The sequence below is a fragment of the Chiloscyllium plagiosum genome, chromosome 3, assembly GCF_004010195.1.
Source record: "Chiloscyllium plagiosum isolate BGI_BamShark_2017 chromosome 3, ASM401019v2, whole genome shotgun sequence".
Classification (NCBI taxonomy): domain Eukaryota; kingdom Metazoa; phylum Chordata; class Chondrichthyes; order Orectolobiformes; family Hemiscylliidae; genus Chiloscyllium; species Chiloscyllium plagiosum.
The window spans coordinates 110979283-111002069 of record NC_057712.1 but is presented as its reverse complement, the minus strand read 5'-3'; the positions used below and the strand labels follow the sequence as shown (position 1 = coordinate 111002069).

The window sequence follows — 22787 nt, the reverse complement described above, 5'->3', positions numbered from 1 at the left end:
TGGTAGGTTTAACATATGAGGAACGGCTGAGGATACTGGGATTGTATTCGTTGGAGTTTAGAAGATTAAGGGGAGATCTAATAGAAACTTACAAGATAGTACATGGCTTGGCGAGGGTGGACGCTAGGAAATTGTTTCCGTTAGGCGAGGAGACTAAGACCCGTGGACACAGCCTTAGAATTAGAGGGGGTCATTTCAGAACAGAAATGCGGAGACATTTCTTCAGCCAGAGAGTGGTGGGCCTGTGGAATTCATTGCTGGAGAGTGCAGTGGAGGCCGGGACGCTAAATGTCTTCAAGGCAGAGATTGATAAATTCTTGATGTTACAAGGAATTAAGGGCTACGGGGAGAATGCGGGTAAGTGGAGTTGAAATGCCCATCAGCCATGATTGAATGGCGGAGTGGACTAGATGGGCCGAATGGCCTTACTTCCACTTCTATGTCTTATGGTCTTATTTAGATATATTTGAACAGAAAAGATGTGGAGGAATATGGGCCACATACAGGCAAATGGGGGCTGGTTCAGTTTAGGAAACTTGGTCAACATGGAATTGAGTCAGTTTCCATACGTTACGACCTCACACATCCAGATGAAACGCCATCTATTATTTCTTCACTGTCTTCCAACTGACTATATCCTGCTGGATCTTTTGACAACCTTCTTCACTATTGTGATTCCTTAATTCAAGAAAGGCAGCAGAGATAGGCTACGTAATTATAGACCAGTTAGTTTAACATTTGTAGTTGGAAAATTATTGGACAAAGCTCTGAAGGGTGGGATTATCAATACTTAATAAGGTGTGGATTGATTTGGGTGGTCAGTGTTTATTTGTCAGAGGGAGATCTAATTTAATGGAGTTTTTTGAAAAGATGACTAAATATATTGATGAGGGCAGAGCAGATGATGTGGTTTACATGGACTGTAGTAAGGCCTTTGACAAGATCCAATATGGAAGGCTGGTCCAAAAGATAAGAGCCCATGGGGTCCAAGGCAAGTTGGCAAACTGGATCCAAAATGGGTTTGCAAATGGTGATTGTGGATGGTTGTGATTGGAAACCTGTGGCCAGTGTTGTACCACGGGGATCAGTGCTGGGATTCCTGCAGTTTATGTATATTAATTAAACCATGCACATCCAAGTTGTTAAGTTTGCAAAAATTGGTTGTGGTGTTGCGATTGAGGAGGATGGCCTCCGGCTACAAATCTGATGTTGATCAGCTGGTAAATTAGGCAGAGCAATGGTAGGTGGAGTTTAATGCTGATAATGCATGGTGATACATTTTGGGAGATTTAATTAGGGAAGGATATGCAGAACGAATGTTTGGTCCCTAAGGAGTCTGAGGAAGAAAGGGACCTTGGTTTGCAAGACTATAGATCCCTGAAGATGTTAGCAGAGGGAGACCAGGTGATGGAAACGGCATATGGGATTCTTGCCATCCTGAACTGGATTGTAGAATATAGGAGCAAGGAAGTATTGTTCCAACTTTATAAAACGTTGCTTAGACTATAGAATGCTATGTGCAGTTCTGGTTGCCATATGATCTGAAGGATGAGATTTCACTGGAGAGGGTGCAAAGGAGATTCGCCAGGATGTTGCGTGGGATTAAAAGTCTCAGTTATGAGGCGACTGGAAGGGCTGTGTTTATTTTCCATGGAGCATGGGGGTGGGGGATCTGATATGAAATTATAAGGTATATGAAATTATAAGAGGCATATATAAAGTAAATCTCTTTCCATGATAGATAGTATCTAAGATCAGAGGGCACAATTTTAAAGTGAGGGGCAAATGGTTTAGCTAAGATCTGAGGAAAAACATTTTCATCCAGAAATTGGTAGAAATATAGAATGTGTTCCTTGAGAGAGTGTTGGAGGCAAATACTCTAGCAACATTCGAGCGTCTGGGTGAGCACTTAAAATGCAAGTTCAGGTAAATGGGATTAATGTAGTTTGGTGTTTCTTGGTTGGTACAGACATGGTGGGCGGAAGGGCCTGTTTCTATGCTGTATGACTAAGATGTGTTGACTGCAAACCTGCAGATCAGGCCACCTGCATTTCATCCAAACTGTTTATATCTATTACAAACAACAGAGGTCCTAGCACTTATTCTTGCCAAATACCACGAGTCACCGCATTCTTATTGAGGAATAGTAGATTTTATTTTTGACATTAGCAGAAATTCTTTTTCTCATTTTTACAATTTCCAGATCTGCAGACTTTAGTCAAGCATTGACAGAAAATTTTGCATAAATGTTATTATTTTGGTGCAGTACAATATTTTTTATTTTCCCTTTAGGATCCAGCACACCGAGAGGAGGAAGATGATGATTTATCAGATAAAGGGAGTGAATCTGAGGAAGAAACGACTAACAAAGATTCCCAAAGTGAGAAGGATGATGATAGTGACAAAGAAACAGAACATGAAGAGAAGGACGATGAAGCAGTGAGTAAATTTTGACAGGAATGAAATCGAAACACGTTTGCAGTCAGACCAATAAATGTCCATTTTGTTGTTGAGATCCAAGCAAAACGTGCATGAAGAAAATCAGTTGTTTCCCTGGTTTAATATACAAGTTTGTACTGGCAAACATGCAACTATATGAGGTTTTTAATCCAGTACTTAAATGGGACACTGGTCGCATAAAATATGACATCATGAAATTTATGTTTCGAATTGCTTCCAGTTACTAACTTCCTTTTATGTACCTTTGTGAAATAGAAAGCTACCCTTCAGAGCCTCATAGAAATGTTACCAGAAATAAGCAAATCAAGCCCCTCCAAATTGAGGAAGGTGCTGAAAAGGTTAAATTAAGATGTATTTGCTTTTCCTTGCATTTGACAGATGAGTTTTTCTGTTTGAGAGATTTCATTGCTGATAAAGCCCATTGCTAATTGTCCTTGGAAAAAGTTGTTGTTAGTTGCTTAAACTAATTCAAATCATTTGGTGTAGGAACGCAGAGTGCTATTAGGGAAGAAGTTCCAGGAATTTGATCCAGTGACATTGAATGAATGGCAGCATATTTCAGAATAAGGATGGTGTTTCACTTGGAGAGAATTTGCAAACTTCTTAAGTTTTAAGATAGCTATGAACAAGGATAAGTCAGGACCTTGCAGGAAGGTACTAAGCTGGGAGAAGGCAAATTACATCAGTATTTGGCAAGAGCTAGGGAGTGTTAATTGGAAGGAGCTATTATCAGGCAAGCCCATATTTAACATGTGGGAATTGTTAAGAGACCTGCTAAGAGTTCAAGACAGGCATGTTCCAGTACGGAGGAAGGACAAGGATGGTGAGGTAGGGGGCCCTAGGATAATGAGGGAGGTTGTGAATTTCGTCAAAAGAGGAAAAAGCATATATAACGTTTAGGAAGCTAAAATTGGACAGGGCCCATGAGGAATGTAAGGAAAGCACTGCAGCAAGGAATTAAGAGAGCAAGTAGGGTTAAAGAGAATTCCAAGGCATTCTATAGATACATTAAAAACAAGAGGGTAACTAGGGCGAATGTACGACCACTCAAAGGTAAAGGAGGGAACTTGTTCTTGGAGGCAGAGGATGTGGATAATATCCTAAATGAGTAATTGCATTGGTATTCACCCAGGCGAAGGCTACGGAGGATAATGAGATTTGTGTGGAGCATACTAATATGCTAGGATGTTTGGCGATCAAAAAACAAGTGGTGTTAGATCTCTTGAAGACCATTAAATGGATAAGTCCCCAGGACCCAGTGATATCTACCTCAGGTTACTGAGAGAGGCAAGTGAGGAGGTTGCTGGGGCCTTGGCCATGATCTTTGTATCCTCGCTAATGACTGAAGAGGTTCAGAGGACTGGTGAGTAGCTAATACTTTTCCTCTGTTCAAGAAGGGAAATATGGGTGAATCTCGTGTCGGTGGTTTGGAAGCCTTCTTAGGAAGAATTCTTAGGGATAGGATTTATGCACATTTGGAAAAGCATGGTCTAATTAAGAATAGTCAGCATGGTTTTGTGCAGGGAGGTCATGCCTCACTAATTTTTTGAGGAGGTGACTGTGATCGATGAGGGTAAAGCAGTGGATGCTGTTGACATAGATTTTAGTAAGACTTGCGACAAGGTCCCTCATAGTAGGCTCATCCAGAAGATTAAGATGCATGGGATCTACGGTGAATTGGCTTGCCCTTGGAAGACAGAGGGTATTGTGGAAGGTGTTTCTCAGGCTGGAGGACCATGACTAATGGTGTTCTGCAGGGATCCGTCCTGTCATCTTTGTTGTTTGTAATGTATAAAAATGACTTAGATGAAAATAGGGGGAGTTTGGGGGGTGTGGGGAGGTGGGTGGGGAAGTATGTTTGCAGACGATACAAAGATTGGTGGAGTTGTGGATAGTGTGGAAGGTTGTCAAAGGATACAGTAGGATATAGATCAGTTGGAGAAATTGGCAGAGAAATGGCAGATGGAGTTTAATCTGGGTAAGTGTGAGGTGCTACACTTTGGGAGGTCAAATGTTAAAGGAAAAGTATACCATTAATGGCAGGACTCTGAACAGCATTGATGTAGAGGGAAAATGAGGTTCAAGTCCAGAGTTCCCTGAAAATGACCACGCTAGATTGGGTGGTAAAGAAGGAGTATGACATGCTTGCCTATACTGGTCAGGGAATTGAGTACAAGAATCAGGATGTCATGTTGCGGCTTTGGTTAGGCCACACTTACATTATTGTGTTCAATCTTGGTTGCCACATTACACGAAGGATGTGGAGGTTTTGGCGAGAGTGCAGAAGAGGTTTACCAGGATGCTGCTTGGATTAGAGGGTATGAACTATAAGGAGAGGCTAGAAAAACTTGGGTTGTTTTCTCTTGAGCAGTGGAAGCTGAGGAGAGACTTGATAGAAGTTTACAAGTTTGAGATGCATAGATAGGGTTGATGGTCAAATCTTTTTCTCAGAATTGAATTGTCTCATACTAGGGGACATGCATTTAAGTTAAGAGGGGAAAAATTCAAAGGAGACATGAGGGGCAAATTTTTTTTGTGGTATAAGTCTGGAAAGCACTGCCAGGGATAGTGATAGGGGTAAATATGATAAGGCCATTTAAGGGATTTTTATATAATCACAATAATATGCAAGGAGTGGAGAGATATAGACCAAGGGCAGGCAGAAGGGAGTAGTTTAATTTGGCATCATGTTCAGCATAACATCCTGGCCGAAGGGCCTGTTCCTGTGCTGTACTGTTCTATGTTCTATATTCTAGATGAGGATATTCCCAGGTTACTGCTGCCATTGTTGTTCTTGGAGGCTGTACATTTTAAAACATGCTACTTGAAGGAATGTTGGTGTGTTGCTGCAGTACACCGTGTATAGATGCACATTGCTGCCAGTCTGTTGATATTGGAGGGACAGGTGGATGGTCTTGGGCTTGAATGTTGTTGAAGCTATACGTATCCAGACAAGTGGAGCATTTTCCATTACACTTGTAACTTATGAATAGTGGACAGGTTTTGCAAGGTCAGGAGGTGAGATATTTGCTGCAGAACATATAATCTCTGACCAGTTCTTGTAACCACAGCATTCAAATAGCTGGTGCAGTGTACTTTCTGGTCAGTGATGACTCCCAGGATGTTGACAGTAGGGGAGTTTAGCAACGGTGATGTGTTGAATGTTGAAGGGAGATTGTTTGACTATCTCTGTGGTTGGTCATTGTCTGCTGTTTAATCTTCCTCACCATTTATTAATCAAGAACAGAATATGTCCAGATTTTGCTCTGTCCGTGTGTGGACTGAGCAATTACCAGCAAGGGTCTCCAACTATAATAGAGCGACTGTCATTGAGGAAGCAACTGAAGATAGATGGGCCTTGGACATTGTGTCGAGGAACTCCTTGGTTTGATATTGTTGTACTAGATATGACTCCAGCTGATGGACAGTTTTTTTTCTCTGATTCCTGTTTCAATTTTATTAGGGCTCCATGATGCATCACTCGATCAAATGCTGTGTTGGTTTCAAGTATGATCACATTTCCCTGTTCTCTGGAATTCAGCTCTTTAATTCACTTTTGGACCAATACTGAAATTAAAGAGTCACTGGACTAGTAATCCAGAGGCCTAGGCTAGTGCTGTATGACACAGTTTTAAATCCCATCAGCTGGAATTTCAGCTTAATCCTGATTTCTGAATTGAAAAGCTGGACAAATGGCTGTGATGAAACCATTGCCATAAAAAGCCATTTGGTTCACTGAAATATTTGGAAAAGGAGGTCCGCTGTCTTTATCTGTTCTGACTCCGGAGTGGTTGAATCTTAATTGCCCTCTGATATAGCCAAACAATAAATACTGGATTAGAGTGGTGCTGGAAAAGCCCAGCAGTTCAGACAGCATCCAAGGTACAGGAAAATCGAAGTTTCGGGCAAGAGCCCTTCATCAGGAATACAGGCAGAGTGCCTGAAGGGTGGAGAGATAAATGAGAGGAGGGTGGGGGTGAGGAGAAAGTAGCATAGAGTACAGTAGGTGAATGGGGGTGGGGATGAAGGTGATAGGTCGGGGAGGAGGGTGGGGGAAGGTACTACCAATCCCCACAAGCTATGAAGAAACAAAAAAGACAAGTCTGGGGCTGAAACGTCCTGGCAATACCCAAACTGAGGGTCAGCAAGCAGGTTGTTGCTGAGGCTTGTTATCACTGTCATCAAATCTCACTATAGTTTGCTGATGACTAATAAGATAGTGGTTGACCTGATTTGGTTTGGTGTGATTTTGAGATTCTAAAATGTTAATTACTTTGGATACAGAAAAATATTTAGTCTGTAAAGTGGACGAAGCAATTTGTGATGGATCAGTTTATTAAGGAGAGCTAACAAAGACCCACTTGCAGGGTATTGGTTTAATTCATTAGAATCCTTTTCCATTAATTCCTGAAGAAGGGCTTATGCCCGAAACGTCGATTCTCCTGCTCCTTGCATGCTGCCTGACCTGCGCTTTTCCAGCAGCACAGTTTTCAGCTCTGATCTCCAGCATCTGCAGTCCTCACTTTCTCTTAATTCATTAGATGCAAATTTGTGGTGTGGAAAAGGAGTTGGATTGATGGGTAGTTTTTTTTTGGTCAGGAAGCATTCTATTTAACATCAAACTGCTCTAAAAGAAACAAATGAATTGGTTTGAAGCTAGTATAATTTTTTAACTTGTTTTGGTTTATTTCGGTCTCCCTCAAAACTCTTCTAAAATGATACCAATTTACTTGAGCTAATTGTCTGTGGGACACACATTGTATAGTTTTTAAACTAAGTAATTATTAGATTGTGAAAACAAAATTTCCTACCTTATCTTTAATAATTCAAATTAACAACTGCAAAATATAGATTACTAAAAGCAGCAGCTTTTGAAAGTGTAAACTTGCCTGCAACTTGATAGTTGTTTGATTTGGATAGCGAGATTATACCTACAATCTGTTTCTAATTTATATTGGCTCTGAGTTCTAAGCAGTCATTTTTGAGACCTGCTTTTCTCTGCCATCTGTATTAAAGTCCTTTTTCTTTTGCTTTATGCCAACATTTACTTCAAAAGGAAAAAATAGTAACTTCAAAAGTTTTGCAGGAGATAATCAGCAGCTCTGACCTTGCTATATGCTAGTCTCATTTGTGATCATTCAGAAAGGTTGATTTTGGGAATGTTAATTTTTCCAGTTGGACTGACAGTTAACCAGAGTTGAGTTGTTATTTAGGGAGTAAACCTTTATTTTATCTGAGTTCCAGTGGAAATTAATGCAATATATAATATTAATGCCAAAGGTAATTGGGCTCCACCAAACCACCCCATCCCCCACCACCCGACAAGACAAGTCTAAAATTCTAATTGTATATTTTTAAAGGCCTTTTAACATCTGAAGTGGCTTTTCACATGTATTTACATTCTTGAAACAGTTTTTCATTGCTGTGCCTGTGCAAAGGCAAGTCATTTCCCGGGAGTCTCCTGTTACATCCTTCAAGTCTAAATCGTGGCAGGGAATTCGTAGTATATCTGCTATCTGTAGCAGCCGGGAAAGTATCTTTCTTTGAGAAAGGAAGGACCTCAGTGCAGCTTGATTTGTGGAAAGAAGAAAGTGAGGACTGCAGATGCTGGAAATCAGTCAAAAAATGTGGTGCTGGAAAAGCAAAGCCGATCAGGCAGCATCCGAAGACCAGGGGAGTCGACATTCCGGGCATAAGCCTTTCATCAGGAGTGTGGGGGAAAGCCCAAGGGTTTGCAAGAATAATGGGAGGGGCTGAGGCTGGGGTGAAGATAGCTTGGAAGGTGGGTGGTGATGGTGAAAAATCAGAGCCGAGTGTGAAGCGAATAGGTGGGAAGGAAGATGGACAGCTAGGACAGTTCAAGAGGGTGGTGCAGAGTTGGAAGGTTGGATCTGGGATAATGTGAGGGAAGGAGAGGTCTTCCACATTGCGACCCTCCAACACCATGGCATCAAGGTCGATTTAATCAGTTTACTCATCTCTCCTCTCTCTATACCCCCCCCCCCACCCCCACCCCCACTCCCACCCACCACACATGCCTTCGGCTACCTGTCACCTTCTGAGCTACCCCCCCCCAATTTATCTCTCAACCCCATTCCTGATGAAAGGCTTATGGCTGAAATGTTCACTCTCCTGCTCCTCTGCTGTCTGACCTATGTTTTTCCAGCACCGCACTCTCCGACTTGTGGAACAAATTGTATAGATGCTTCAAGTAATTTAACACAAGTGAGATTGGGATTTAATGAGAAAGGTATTGAGATAAGCTTCAAACAGCGTATGTTGGCTGGAATTAAATTTCTTATTCTATAGTTTTATTATACAGTGCCTCGAAGAAGGTTCTGATGGCTCAGTTGGTAAAGCCAACCAGAATAATCTCCATTTTGATTTTTGGATCTTGTAGAAAAATAATAGAATATAGTTCTCTGAATACTTGGTTGGACCAGGGGAATCAAACAGAGTTGGTTTGTTGGACTTTGTGTTATTGGATTCAGATAACAAAATGATGAGGGGCAACTCTGGTGTTACCTGAGGCTGAAAATCCCATCATCACTTGCAGTCCAGATTTCAGCAAGATGGTAGAAAGAATTAGAAATGTCACAAACTGTGGTAGATGTTTGGAATTCTCTTCCACAAATGAGAGCGGATGCTGGATCAGTTTTTAATTTTAAATCTGAGATAGATAAATTTTTGTGAAGCAAAAATATTAAGGGATATGGGTCAAAGGTGGGTGTATGGAGTAAAGCCACAGATTAGCCATGAGCTCATTGAATGGTGGAACATGCTCGAGGGGCTGAATGGCCTACTATTCCTATGTTTCTTGCCTTCTTACCCAATAAGGAGGACATTGTCTTTGGAGATGAGAAAATTTGTCAAAAAACAACTCACCTGCATATATAGTTCTTGTGATGGTTAGTGCCCAACCTCTGCCACATCACATCCCTCAGCAAACCTCCCTAGTCTGTCACACCTAGACCTTTTTGTAGTTAAGCATCCCATGGCATTTCACAGGAACAGTCTAATAACAAAACATGACAATAAGCCATATAGTGGGTTATTTGGTCAAACGTCCAAAAACCTGGTCAGAGAGGCTGGTCTTAACAGATTCTCTGTAAAGAGGAAACTGAAGACATGGCCACCAGTACTGGAGTGTTTAAAATCTTGGATGCAGAAGAGGACAGAATTGGGGATGCATAGATACGGGGATTTGGGGCTGGAGGCAATTGCAGGGTTTGTGAAGAGCAAGCCCATGGAGGGATTTCTAAGCAATTCTGAGAATTGTATAATCTGTTGGGAAGCTTGGAGATCTAATTAAAAGACCAATTCAGAATAATCAGACTAGTGTATAAAATTCTGTGTTGTATGTAAAAAAAAAATTGATTTTTAATGTATCATTCCTTTTTAAATAGGAATGGGAAGCACTACAGCAAAGTATCCAAAGAAGAGAGCGGGCCCTACTTGAAACCAAATCAAAGATTACCCACCCAGTTCATACCCTATACTTTCCTGAGGTTTGTACAAAATCTCATTTGAAACTTTGATTATCTGTATTTTAAGCATAATGTTAAATTGTTGAGATTCATCGCTGTGCTCTGGCTGTACCATTTGAATTCATATACTGAATGCATTGAGTGGAGGTTCTCTGTCTTCATACCACTATCCAACTGCACGATACATTCCTAAGTTCGATGATTTATGTGCGCGTGTCCAATGCATCTGGGCAACTTTATTTTAGCTTTAATGAAGTAGTTGAAAGATCCATGAAGTGAAGTGGTGAATGCTGGAGGAGAGTGGAAAAAGGAAAATGTAAGAAAGTGCCTCTAACATTTTGGTAGGAAGCAAAATAGCAAGACGATCAAAATTTAGCATTTACATTTGTGATATCTTTAATTGTGCTTTTAAGTTGCAGAAGAAAGCCTTTCTGCCAATCGAGGCTGTGCTTATTGAAAAATAATAAGCCCTATTTCCCCATTCTGTCCCTGTAACTCTACAAAACTATTTCCCTCAATGCCCAGTCAATTTTGAAATAATGTATTCTATTTCCAGTAGCCTTATCTTCCAGACCATTTTCATTGGTTGTGCAAAAAAAAACTTATTCTTCCCTCTCTGTTCTATCTCTCTTGCCTGAAGCTTAAATCTCTGTCCGCTGGTCTTCATACCTTCAGTGAATGGGATGAATGTTTCTTTGTTTACCTTATTTAAACCTGTTACAAATCGCATGCTTCTTACCAAATTAGTCCTCGATTTTGTTTTCTTCAAGGTGAGCGTTGGCATTTCTGACATTACAAACTTGAGGTACTGTAGCTCTTTGCCTCCTAGGAATTGGTGTTTTACAATAAACCTTTTTTTGTGACAGGAAAAACAAGAGTGGTGGTGGCTTTACATTGCAGACAGGAAAGAACATACATTAATATCAATGCCATACCATGTATGTACTCTTCAAGAAGAGGAGGAGGTAAACAGTTTAATTTCTTCAAAACTTGGACCATGCTGGACACTTAATGCTATAAAGTTAAATTATGTCAGCCTCCGTAGTTTTTGTAAAGTAGTACTAATGCCAGATTTATGAAGGTTGGTGTTCATTATGCTATTGTAGAGTTTTTTCTTAGTGTGCATCTCAGCATAAATTCGATAGATGTAGCATTTAGGGTGCAGCAGGTGTCTCATTACATGGATGACTTTTAACTTAAAACATTTTTCTGCTTTTACCTGCTATAATTTCAACACATCAGAAGAGCATGGAGCTTTGAGGGTTAGGAGGGGATGGTCAGAGCATTGGAGATTAAAGTGCTCTGTTTAAACAGCCTGAAATTTTGGTTTCATTTTTAACTTTAACTCAAATGCAAAAGCCTGCTTCCTGAAAAATACTTAATTTTTAATAAAATTTTGAGGTTTATATCTACCCAGTGAATTTCTCTTATTTATTGAGCTGATGCTTTTTTAACATCCTGTAAAGTGTTAATTGGTTTCATTAAAATTAAAATCTACAGGCCAGTTAACTAATTGCATTGTGTTTAAATATTGTGATTACTTAATACACCTCCAGGTTTGGCTACTAACTATGAAAGTTGTCTTATCTCCATAAGACATAGGAGCAGAAGTTAGGCCATTCAGCCCATTGAGTCTGCTCCGCCATTCAATCATGGTTGATAAGTTTCTCAACCCCATTCTCATGCTTTCTCCTCATAACTCTTGATCTCCTTGACAATCAAGAACCTATCTTTCTCAGTCCTAAATACACTCAATGACCTGGCCTCCACAGCCTTCTGTGGCAATGAATTCCATAAATTCACCACTCTTGCTGAAGTAGTTTCTCCTCCTCTCCGGTAATATGGAATACTAGATATGGTAATTGGGTCCTAAAAAGACATTTTTATAGCATCTAATTATTCTTTAGAGTTTGTTTAAACTTGTCTCATTTTTCTCCCAGATTGAGTTGAAATTCTCTGCACCGTATAAACCTGGCAATTATCAGTATTCTGTGATCCTGAGGTCTGATTCTTACATGGGTTTAGATCTAATCAGGCCATTAAAGGTAAAGAAAAGCGTTATTATGTTCTTGCCTTTCTGTGGCAACTTGTTTGTTCTCCAGTAGACAATTTACAGAGGAACCTCGATTATCCAAACGAGATGGTTGGGCACCATTTCATTCGGATAATTGATTATTTGGTTAATTGATTCAATGCCTCTCCTCTGTGGCTCGGAGTTTTCTGAAGTTTCCTTTTTCCTCACTGCCTTTCTTGCTCCCTCTCTGTCTCAGGCCTCTGTCCCCCAACCTCTGGGGCAGCCAGACTGGACGCTAACAGCAAGACTGCTGCTGCCTTTGTGGGGCAAGTCTCAAAATAACATGCGCACAGATACATGTATGCAGACAGGTACAGACGCGCACACAGTTTGACAAGTTCCACCTCTGCCCTGTACAGGACAATGTTGGAGAGAGAATCTTGAAGGGGGTGGTATAGGGTACATCCCTGTTTAGAACTCCAGGGAAAGTGTGGGGAGAGAGAGAGGGCGGGAGGTCAGTCATTTGGAGATGGTGCCTGGGCTCCCATCAATGTTCTCTGCAGCATTTCAGTAAGCTGAGGTCATTTTTAATCATTGTAAACAAAAGACGCGATCAATGTTGAAACATCTCTTTGATGTAATGTTTCTATTGGAACCTTCAGATCATCTTCGGATAATTGATATTCGGATAATTGATGCTCCTCTGTAATTTGATTTCCAGCAACTGTTCTACATAGTGCATTAACTGCCCTGGAATTGAACAGTTGTAGGATGAAATGCACTTTTATAGTCCAGTTTTTACTATCTCTAATTTCCTATTGTAATGTCAATTTCAGTGTGTTTGCTGTGCAGGCCACTTTCATTTTTGGCCTAAAGACAAAATGTAAGTTTAAAATGAGCGTGGATTGTGATATGTTTACTGCAGAGGTTGCATAGTAATATAAAATCAATTTTGTTTTTGTTATGCTGTAGGCACATGGCTCTCATGAGACATATAGTGAAATAATTATTTTCTTCCAACACAACTACTGGCTGCAAAAAGTTTTTTAAAATAGCAACCTCCTATCTGATATGTTTCACAGAGATATCAGACTGCAGCAGACTGTTCACGCATTTGTCTCCTCATATTTGCATCTTCGAACAAGTGAACTTACCTCTATTTGGTTCAAAATTTCCGCTTATCACAGCCTGAGGCTTTGCACCTGAAAGACATCAGGGTAGTTGAGCAATTGATTGTATGACTAACTGCATCTACGGAAATGCTCCAATTCTTACCTACAGGCCATGACACACCATCTGATGACTCTGGTTAACTGTATCCCTGGAGACTTGGTCAGCAGAGAAAATGCCATTTTTTTATTCATTAGATGGGCATCCCAGGAATTTATTACCCATCATAATTGCATTGACGTGGTGGTGCAGAGCTATTGAACCACTCCAGCCACTCATGTAGATACATACATTGCTGATGTGAAGTTTTAGAATTTTGAACCAGTCACAGTGAAGGAAGATATGTTTTCAAGTCAGAATGGTGTGTGACTTGGAGGAGAACTTGGTGATCCCATGCATCTGCTGCTCCTAAACCTCTATATGGTGGAGGTTGTGGGTTTGGAAGATGCTGTTTAAACAACTTTGAGTTCCTGCAGTCCCCCTTTCAGATGGTATGCACTGTTGATACTGTGTTGGATGTGGAGGGAATGAAAGTTGAAGATGTCAAATAAGGTGTCAATTTTAAAAAAGTGTTTTGTCCTGGATGGACTTGTTGGACTTGCATCCCTTCAGACAAGTCACATGTCTGAATGGATGCAGGTCTAATCCTGAATTGTGCCTTATAGGTGTTGGACAAGATCCAGAGATTCTGAGGATGATTTATTCTCTGCAGAATTCAAGCCTCTGACCTAGTCTTGTAGCCACAGTATTTGTATTGCTGCTGCACTCGTTTCTGATCAATGGTAGTCATGTGTTGTGGCTTTACTGGCTTTATCTTATTTTTAAGGATGCCTTGTGCTGCTGTTGACATGTCCCATTGTGCATGTCATTGAACCATGGTTGTCTCCTGCCTTGGTGGTGGTAGAGTGGGGGATATGCGATGCCATGAGGTTGTAGTTGAATTCAGTTGTGCTGTTGATGGCCTAAAGCATCTCATGGTCACCTAGAGTATTGAAATCTATCCCGCTGTGGTACTTTCCTCAAAGTTGGAAAGTGAAGCATTCCATTTGAATTTCAACTGGAATTTGTACTATAGCTTGCTGAAAAATATTTTCTAAATTAAAAGTTAACCTGGTATCATTTAACTTAGAAAGGTGAAGGAGTTCAGAACAACAATACATTGAGGAATGCAAAAGTGAAATTCTTCAAATGGATTGAGGACTTAGTGCCTTGAATATACTGAATCCATACTTAAAAGTTGATTATTTCTTAAACATTGTTCATCCTTAGAGAATGCTACTTATTATTTGCAGTTCTTTGTATTATTCATTGAATTTTTCCTGTATGATTTTGTTCATTTTTCTATTTAGTTTGAAGTCCAAGAGGCAAAGCAAATACCAGAAACTCATCCACAGTGGGATATTCCAGAGACGGAAGAGGAAGAGGAGGATCAGGAAGACAGTGAGGGAATTGAGGACAGTGAAGAAGAGGAAGAAGATAACGATTAAAGCTATTGATAGACTACTTTTCAAAAACACCACAATGGAAGAAGTGTTGTACACAGTTCCAACAACTGCTATTCTGATTAACTTAACCATGTACAAGAAATAAAATGGGGGAAGAAAGGGAACATGGTAACTGTCAGTATCATTTCAGCAATTGGCTGTGTAGTTTTTGAAAATGTGACTGTGACATGTACTCTAAAGCACAGGGGTTCAGTTGTCTGACACAACGACATGCCACCTTTTATGAGTGCCCTTAATGTCGCTTAAACCATGTGGGAAAGGGGGGAGTTATCGGTTTCAGAATCATTTGTTTTATTTTCCATTTCTTCCCTCCACAAATTATGAAAAGATTATTCACTACAGAGAAAATGCACCACAGAGCTGAACTGTATCCTGAAATGAACTAATGCCTCCATAGATGCATTGGGACCATGTTTTGAAGTTTTATTCAGTGTTTAACTACAGGGTCAGGATAAACAGACGGATGATTGAACTTATTGCAATAGTTAACAGATCTAAGGAGTTTGAACTTAGTTAATATGAATTAGCAAGAACTTTCTAATCAATAATATACAAACTACCATTTAATTCATTGACTGGCCGGATTGGAGGAAAACAAAATCTGTTGTATACATTTCTGCTACTTTTGTTTACATGAAATTATAAATGGGAAATATATCTGTCTATATTCTTTGTATTTAAAATAGTTGCAAATAAAATGGCAAAAGTTTTTAAAATGTAAAATGTTGTAGTTTTGTCCAGCAGCAATGGATCTGCAGTGATGAGCTATTGCAGACAGATGAACCGTATAACATCCAGATGTGCAGAGAGGACTAATAAAATCAAGGGACTGCCATGCCAATAAAACTGAAATAATATCAGTGACAGTTTTGTTTTCTATGCATTTTGCCTACAGTTTTCGAGCTGTTTTGTATGCATATTTATTGATCCTGATTAACTTCATTTTGAAGATTTGTACTAATTGACCATGAGCTCCAAGCTGTAAGCTGTTGGCTTTTTATTAAATCAACCATTTTGGTGGGGAGGGATATAGTAATGATGAGATATGGTATATCTGAGTATCACATTCCTGTTACAATATCCTCAAGTTTAGACATTTCTAGTCCTCTTTCTAATATTGTGTTTCTTCACTATCAAGTCTATATTGCCTTTCTCCATCCCTTCTGCCAAAATGCACCATCTCGCACATCGATATTGAATCTCATCTGCCACTTGTTTGCCCATTCTCATGATCTATGTCCTGTTTTAGGCCACTGTCAAATTTGGGAGCATTGGCAAATTTTGAAAAATTACTCCATGTTCCAAGATCCAAGGCATCATGTCTCTGAGCAGCTGCAGAGCATCCTAAAGGAGGAGTATGACAAAGCAGAAATCATAGTACAGATGGTACGCAATACAGGTAGAATGAGTGATGAGATCTTGGATCAGGAATCTCTGGATCGAGACAAGTAAATTAATGAGTGGGACCTCAAAGGTAGTAAACCCTGGATTATGTCCAGTGCCATGTGCTATTGAGTACATAAATAGGAGAATAGTGCAGATGAATGCATTGTTCTAACATTGGTGCAAGGGGGGGGAGCTTTTCGATTCCTGGATTACTTGAGCCATTTCTGGGGAAGGTATGACCAGTACAAGCAGGATGGTCTGCAGTGTAGGAAATGGTACCTGCATTGTTTTGGGTGGGTTTGCTAGGGCTGGTGGGAGGAATTTAGTTCATCAGGGAGGGAACACTAGAGATACAACATACTTTAGTAAAGGAACAAGGCAAAGGGAGTTCAGCCAATTTGAGTTTCAAGGGAGTAAGGTGAGGCTAGATGGCTTTTAATGTTAGAGTATTACAGGTAAGAGGCGTTTAGGAGTAGATTGACATGTGGAATTGTGATGTCATTGCAGATGTGGTTGACCGAGGGAAGAACTGGCAACTCAGTATTTGGGCATAAATTGTCTTCAGGCAGGGCAGGGAACATTGTAAAAGGGGATATAGTATTATTAATTAAGGAGTCAGGATGGATGATATCTTGGAAGGGTCTTCGCACATGCAACACTGAAAGAAGGTAAGAACACAGGATGAATGGTATTTTGGATGTTGCATCCAAAATTGGCTTAGTGGTAGGAGACAGAGGATGATGGTAGATGGCTATTTGTGTGACTGGAGCCCAGTGTGCATTGTTGTAACACAGGGATCTGTGCTTGGTCCATTCTTGTTTGTGATTTATGTACAAACAATACAGAAGAAAATTTTGAGTATTTCAGGATAATAAGTTTGCACTTTAGAAGAAGCAACAAGGGTGTACTTGATGAATGGCTGGTCACTGCAGTTCAGAGGAACATAGCGATGTTGGGATGCTTGACCTCAGATCCCTGAAGATGGCAGGACAGATCAATAGGGTCGCCATGAATGTCTACATGTTGCTTGTTTTATCAGTCGTGTCATAGAGAGGTCATGGAGCTATACAGAACTTTGTTTAGGCCACAGCTGGAGTAATGTGTGCAATTCTAGTCACCATATTGGAGGAAGGATATGATTGTACTGGAATAGGTGTGGATGAGATTTGCCCAGGATGTTCTCTGGGATGGAGTAGTTTAGTTACAGAGAGAGGCTGGATAGCTTGGATTGTTTTCTTTAGCACTGAGAAGGCTGAGAGGGGTCCTGATTGACGGATATGGACAGAATGAATAGAAAACTCTTCAACAACAGAGGCATAATTTTAAGGTGAAAGGCAGGAGGTTCAGTGAGGATTTGAGGAAAAAAGCTTTTCCACCCCGAGCATAGTGGGAATCTGGGTAAGTGGATAACCTTAATCTTTAAAAGTACTTGGATGAACGCTCAATATATGTAGCATTCAAAGCTGTAGGTGGGAAAGTGGGACTTGTGTAAATTTAGAGGAGTATTTGTGTGGAATCAATGAATAGAGGGGCCTCTTCTATACCAAATGCTTATAGATTATAAGACAACGTTGGTTTTAACACTATCTTGGGGAGCAGTGCTGTTTATCACCCTCCAGTCTGGACAAAGGTCATTGACCACGCTCCCCTGTTTTCTGTTCCTAAGCAATTTTTAAAATTTACTTTTTCAATTATATCAATTTTGTTCGTTAAACCTTTATACGCTATCTTTATCAAATGCTTTCTTTAAAAACCAAATAGACAACATCCACATTATTTCTTTCGTCAACTTCATTATTTTATCAACAAAATGGATTGGGGTAGCATGATCAGCCTTTTGTGCTGGTTTTCCTTAAGTCATATTTTTACATGGTTAAGGATTCCAAAACTCTATGCAAAATCTTGTTATACTAATTTTTTTTGCAATCTTGGTTCCCTGTTCACATTTTTTCTTGATGAATTTTATTTGGGCTACTTTTCAGTTTAACTGTGGTTGTTAGACATGTAATTACACCTTTTCTTGAATAAGGGTGTCACGATTACCACTATTTGAATTGTCTGGTATATTCCCGTATCTATTGTAGCTTGGGGAAAGAAATGAAATAAAAATGTTTCCACTATCTTCATTTCGATTTTCTTTAGCAACCTGGAATAAAAACCATCAGAACTAACACCTCCCTCTAAATTTACGTACTACACATAGTCGTCAAGATACAACACGGAAATACGCCATTTGATCAAACTCAACCATGCTGACCAGATATCCGAAATTAATGTAGACCCGTTTGCCAGCACTTGGTCCATATCCCTTTCAACCCTTCCTATTCATATACCCATCCAGAAGCTTTTTAAATGTTGTACTTATTCCAGCCTCTACCATTTCCTCTGGCAGCTCATTCCATACATGCACCACCCTCATTTGTGAAAAAGTTCCCTCTTTGTTCCCTTTTAAATCTTTTCCCTTGTCCTAAACCTTGCTCTCTAGTTCTGACTCCCCTGACCCCAAGGAAAATACTTTGTCAATTTACCCTATTCATGCCCTTCATGATTTTATAAACCTCTATAAGGTCAACCCTCAGCTTCTCACGCTCCAGCTAAAACAGACCCAAGCCTATACAGACTCTCCTGCTTACTCAAACTCCACCCTGGCATCATCCTTGTAAATTTTTTCTGAACTCTCAAGTTTCACAACATCCTTCCTATAGGTGGGAGATAGGAATTGCACACGGTATTCCAATATGAACCTCCCAACTCCTATACTCAATGTTCTGACCAATACAGGAAAGTGTAACAAAAGCCTCCTTCACTATCCTATCTACCTGCGACTCCACTTTCAAGGAACTATGAACTTGCTCTCCAAGGTATCTTTGTTCAGCAACACTTCCCAGGACCTTACCATTAAGTGTAGAAGTCTGCCCTGATTTGTCTTTCCAAAACGGAGCACCCAACATTTATTTGAATTAAACTCTATCTGCCTCTCCTTGGCCCATTGGCCCATCTGATCAAAAACACATTGTACTCTGAGGTAAACCTCTTTGTCCACTACACCTCCAATATCTATATTGTCTGTACTGTCTCCATTTCTACTAGTATTACACCTGATTCCTCTACTGAAGTAAAAATTAATACAAGAACTCAGTTGGTATTCTGGCTTTGCTCAGGAACTCTAAGCATCTATAGCCCTCTGTCTCCAACAGCATTCACTCCACATCCTCACTTGCTTAGAGTTGCTATAGATTACTTGCTGTAGATGATTCTTTGATTCCTTTTAATGTTGATTGGATGATTATATTGCCATGGTTTCTTTGTGAGTTCATTTTCCTCTTTAGTTCCTTTCTTAACCAATTTGACCTAGTTATGTGTGGTTGTATAGGATGAGTTTAGGATAGAAATTGATAATACTTGTTTATGTAATAGGTGTTTAAGATTGGATCAGAAAGGAGGATTGAGGCCTTGTGTCAATTAGAACAAGGATACATAAGAAAATGGTAGAATATTTCAGCTTCCAGATCAAGATGGACTGGCCCTGATTGAACCTACTTTCTTAAATAGATCAATATGGTGTCATTTTGTAATGTTTTCATCAAGATAAAAAAATGACTTTACTCTCTGTAGCTAAATAATGTTTTCATGTAAGTAAAAGAAAATACAACCATGAATGCTGAGTAGCACAGACCTGTGATGAGACCTCATTTCTGGATGAGCCATCAATTGGGGGACGGAATAGAAATGAGACAATATGTTTCAGGAAAAGATTTTGAGTATGTCATCTTGGTGTTTTCCACATAATTGAAGTATAAGTTTTCACACGAGAGAAAATACTTCTTTCCCATTGTCCATGTCTGACCCCAGAGCTTCCACTTTAGAAAGAACAATTATTGTGATTTTGTTAGTGACTTCTTGATTAAAGCAAACATTCTTAAGTTTTCAAGGCAGGGGGATTTCACCTTGAAGTTGTTTCCACAGCAGCATAAGCAGAATTGTTCAACCAAGTCATGTTCTGAATGCTGGTTGAAGGAGGTTGAGATGTGTTCGCAATCACTTTTTTAAAAAAAATGAATAACTGCTATAGAAAGCCACAGCTCTAAAAAGACTATCAAATTTCCTGTTGAATCATCAGATATCATTGAAAGGCTGCTGAACATTTATAATAAAATGAGATTTTAATTTGTTTGTACTGAACAAATTGAAAGTTGTTTGAATGCAGTATGGAAGCCTTGGCTGAAAAGTTGGGATTTCATTTGTGCTATTGTTTTTTGTTAATACCACTAATCATTTAATCATCACTTTAATTAAAAAACACAGAAAATGCTATTCTGTAGTTTTTATCTGGTTTAAACTAAGAATTCATTTCTGACACATTAACGTGACCATTCTCTCCATAGATGCTCACTGACTTTTTCTCAACACGGTTTATTTCAAATTTCCAGCATCTGCAGTATTTTAATTTTGTTTTAGGGTAATCTATTCCTTTGGCTATGCTATATTGTGTACAAATCTTAAATAGCACAAAGGTCAGTTACTGAATATTCTGGTGTACTGTGTGCTACACACTACCTGTATAATCCTACAGTACACAATATATAATCATGCAGAGTGCAATAAACATTGTCGAAATGAAATGCGCTGCCCTGCAGATTGCTCACCTTGTGCTATTGAACAAGCACTTTAAACCACAATCCGTTCAGCAGCAAAGTATAATGGAGAGAGGCGATTGTGCAGTGCTGAGGTAAGTGCCCTTTATGAGGAGATGCTGTCCCTATGACTTAAAGCACAAACAAAAGATGCTATCTTCAGTTTAGTCATTTTCACATCCCCATCAGCAGCTCTGGATGCTGCCCTGCCCATTTTTTTAGGCTGTTGTCATGTTGCTGAAATCTACATTAGAAAAGAGTCTGGTCAGGTAACAGGCGTCATTGTCACTTCCATCCTTAGTTGTTATGCTTGATATGTTTTCATGTGGAAAGAAAGGGGAGTGAGAGCAGGGTTTTGCCTTGTGTTTGGGGATTGTCTCAGATTGGTTAGATTAGATTACTTAGTGTGGAAACAGGCCCTTCGGCCCAACAAGTCCACACCGACCCGCCGAAGCGCAACCCACCCAGACCCATTCCCCTACATTTACCCCTTCACCCAACACTACAGGCAATTTAGCATGGCCAATTCACCTAATATGCACATTTTTTGGATTGCAGGAGGAAACCGGAGCACCCAGAGGAAACCCACGCAGTCACGGGGAGAATGTGCAAACTCCACACAGAGTGTCGCCTAAGGCGGGAATTGAACCCGGACCTCTGGCGCTGTGAGGCAACAGTGCTAACCACTGTGCCACCGTGCCACCATTGTTAAATGGAACAGCCAGAGATCATGGAGGAGGATGAGTCCCCATTCATTGAGGTGTCTTTTTTTAAAGATGTGAGCAATATGCATAAGAAATAAATAGATCTGGTACTGAGAAGTTTACTGAATTTTAGTCCTGGAGTGTTTTTCGCAATATTAAAGTTTAGACACTCCCCTCCCCCACCAAAAAAAACAAACCTCCAGTCAATAAAAAGCAGCAATTTATAGACTTGGCTTCTGGCATTCTATAAACTGATAGATTAAATATATTGGCTGACCTGTACATAAATTACATTCATATTAATTTATTTTGCTTCATAATCCTCTCGTTTTTTTTCTCTCTGTGGAGTTTAACATTTTATTGAATGCTCTAATTATACTTCAGAGTCTGACACAAACACTTTGCTAATTGTGCAATGGAAGTGTCTGTTGGCCCATGGTAAATAATAAATGGTTATGAAGCCATCTTAGGAGTTAACTTCATGCCTGGAAACTACAATAATCCACTTGCATTCATCTAAACTTGGATTATTTTCCATAGTGAAGTAATAAACATTGTGGCTTACCTAGCTGGTGTTTAAGCATGCAAAAGTTACCATTAATCATGCAGCCACATAATATTAATTTTACATGTTGGAAGGTGTGTTCACTTTTACTTACAAGGACACAACCTTCACCATCATCACCACTGACATACAATACGTTTAGCCCATGGAGACAGCCTGTATCACAGTTTTAGAGGATTTCACTACCTTTGCTTTACTTTTTGATGTTAAGGTATTTATTTTCATATCACAGGCTGACAGAGTAGGCAGAGGAGCAGTTAACAGGCCTATGTTCTGATGTGAGATCATACGACAATTGCAGCTTAAATTTACATTTTTAAAGAAGGTTCCATCAAGCTTCAAAAGACAGATGATTCAGAAAACATGCAAAGGGATATGATGCTTGGTGAGAGCTAAGGATCAACTTAAAGAAGGAGCGAAGTCTGGCTGAGGTTTGGGCGGAAATTCTTGACCTAAAGGCCAAGGCCTACAAAGGCACAGCCCCTAATAGTGGAGCAAACAAGATTTGTAATGCTCAAACTGCCAGAACTGGGAGAGAATCTAGACATTGCATGTTTGTAGTACTGAAGGAGGTAACAGAATTGAGGTTGGACTGAGACCATAGGGAGTGGGGGTGGCATTTGAACAAAACAATAAAAATATTATAAATTAAGGCCTTGCTGGACCGGGAGACACTGTAGGTAAATGAGCACAGGAATGGTTGGGGAGAACAACATTGCTGAGAGATAGATCTTGGAATTGTTGCAGTATATCACGAGGCCCTTCAACCCACTTTGCTAGCTCTTTTAAGAAGCAGTTCACCAAGTGTCTAGAGTTAGAAAACAGGCAGCAGAATTTACAGAAGGTAATAAGTAGGTGGCCA

General features: G+C 39.9%; 1 protein-coding gene across 1 annotated transcript in view; it reads left to right on the top strand.

Moving 5' to 3' along the window:
- The window catches only part of sec63 (SEC63 homolog, protein translocation regulator), a 114498-nt gene extending 98275 nt beyond the window's left edge, over nucleotides 1-16223 (top strand). The window contains exons 17-21 of the mRNA XM_043687079.1: nucleotides 2293-2439; nucleotides 9867-9968; nucleotides 10814-10912; nucleotides 11888-11992; nucleotides 14481-16223. Of these exons, the coding sequence (XP_043543014.1) occupies nucleotides 2293-2439; nucleotides 9867-9968; nucleotides 10814-10912; nucleotides 11888-11992; nucleotides 14481-14618 (591 nt within the window). The 3' untranslated portion in view covers nucleotides 14619-16223. The remainder of the gene's footprint in view (nucleotides 1-2292; nucleotides 2440-9866; nucleotides 9969-10813; nucleotides 10913-11887; nucleotides 11993-14480) is intronic.
- Nucleotides 16224-22787: the final 6564 nt, after the last annotated feature.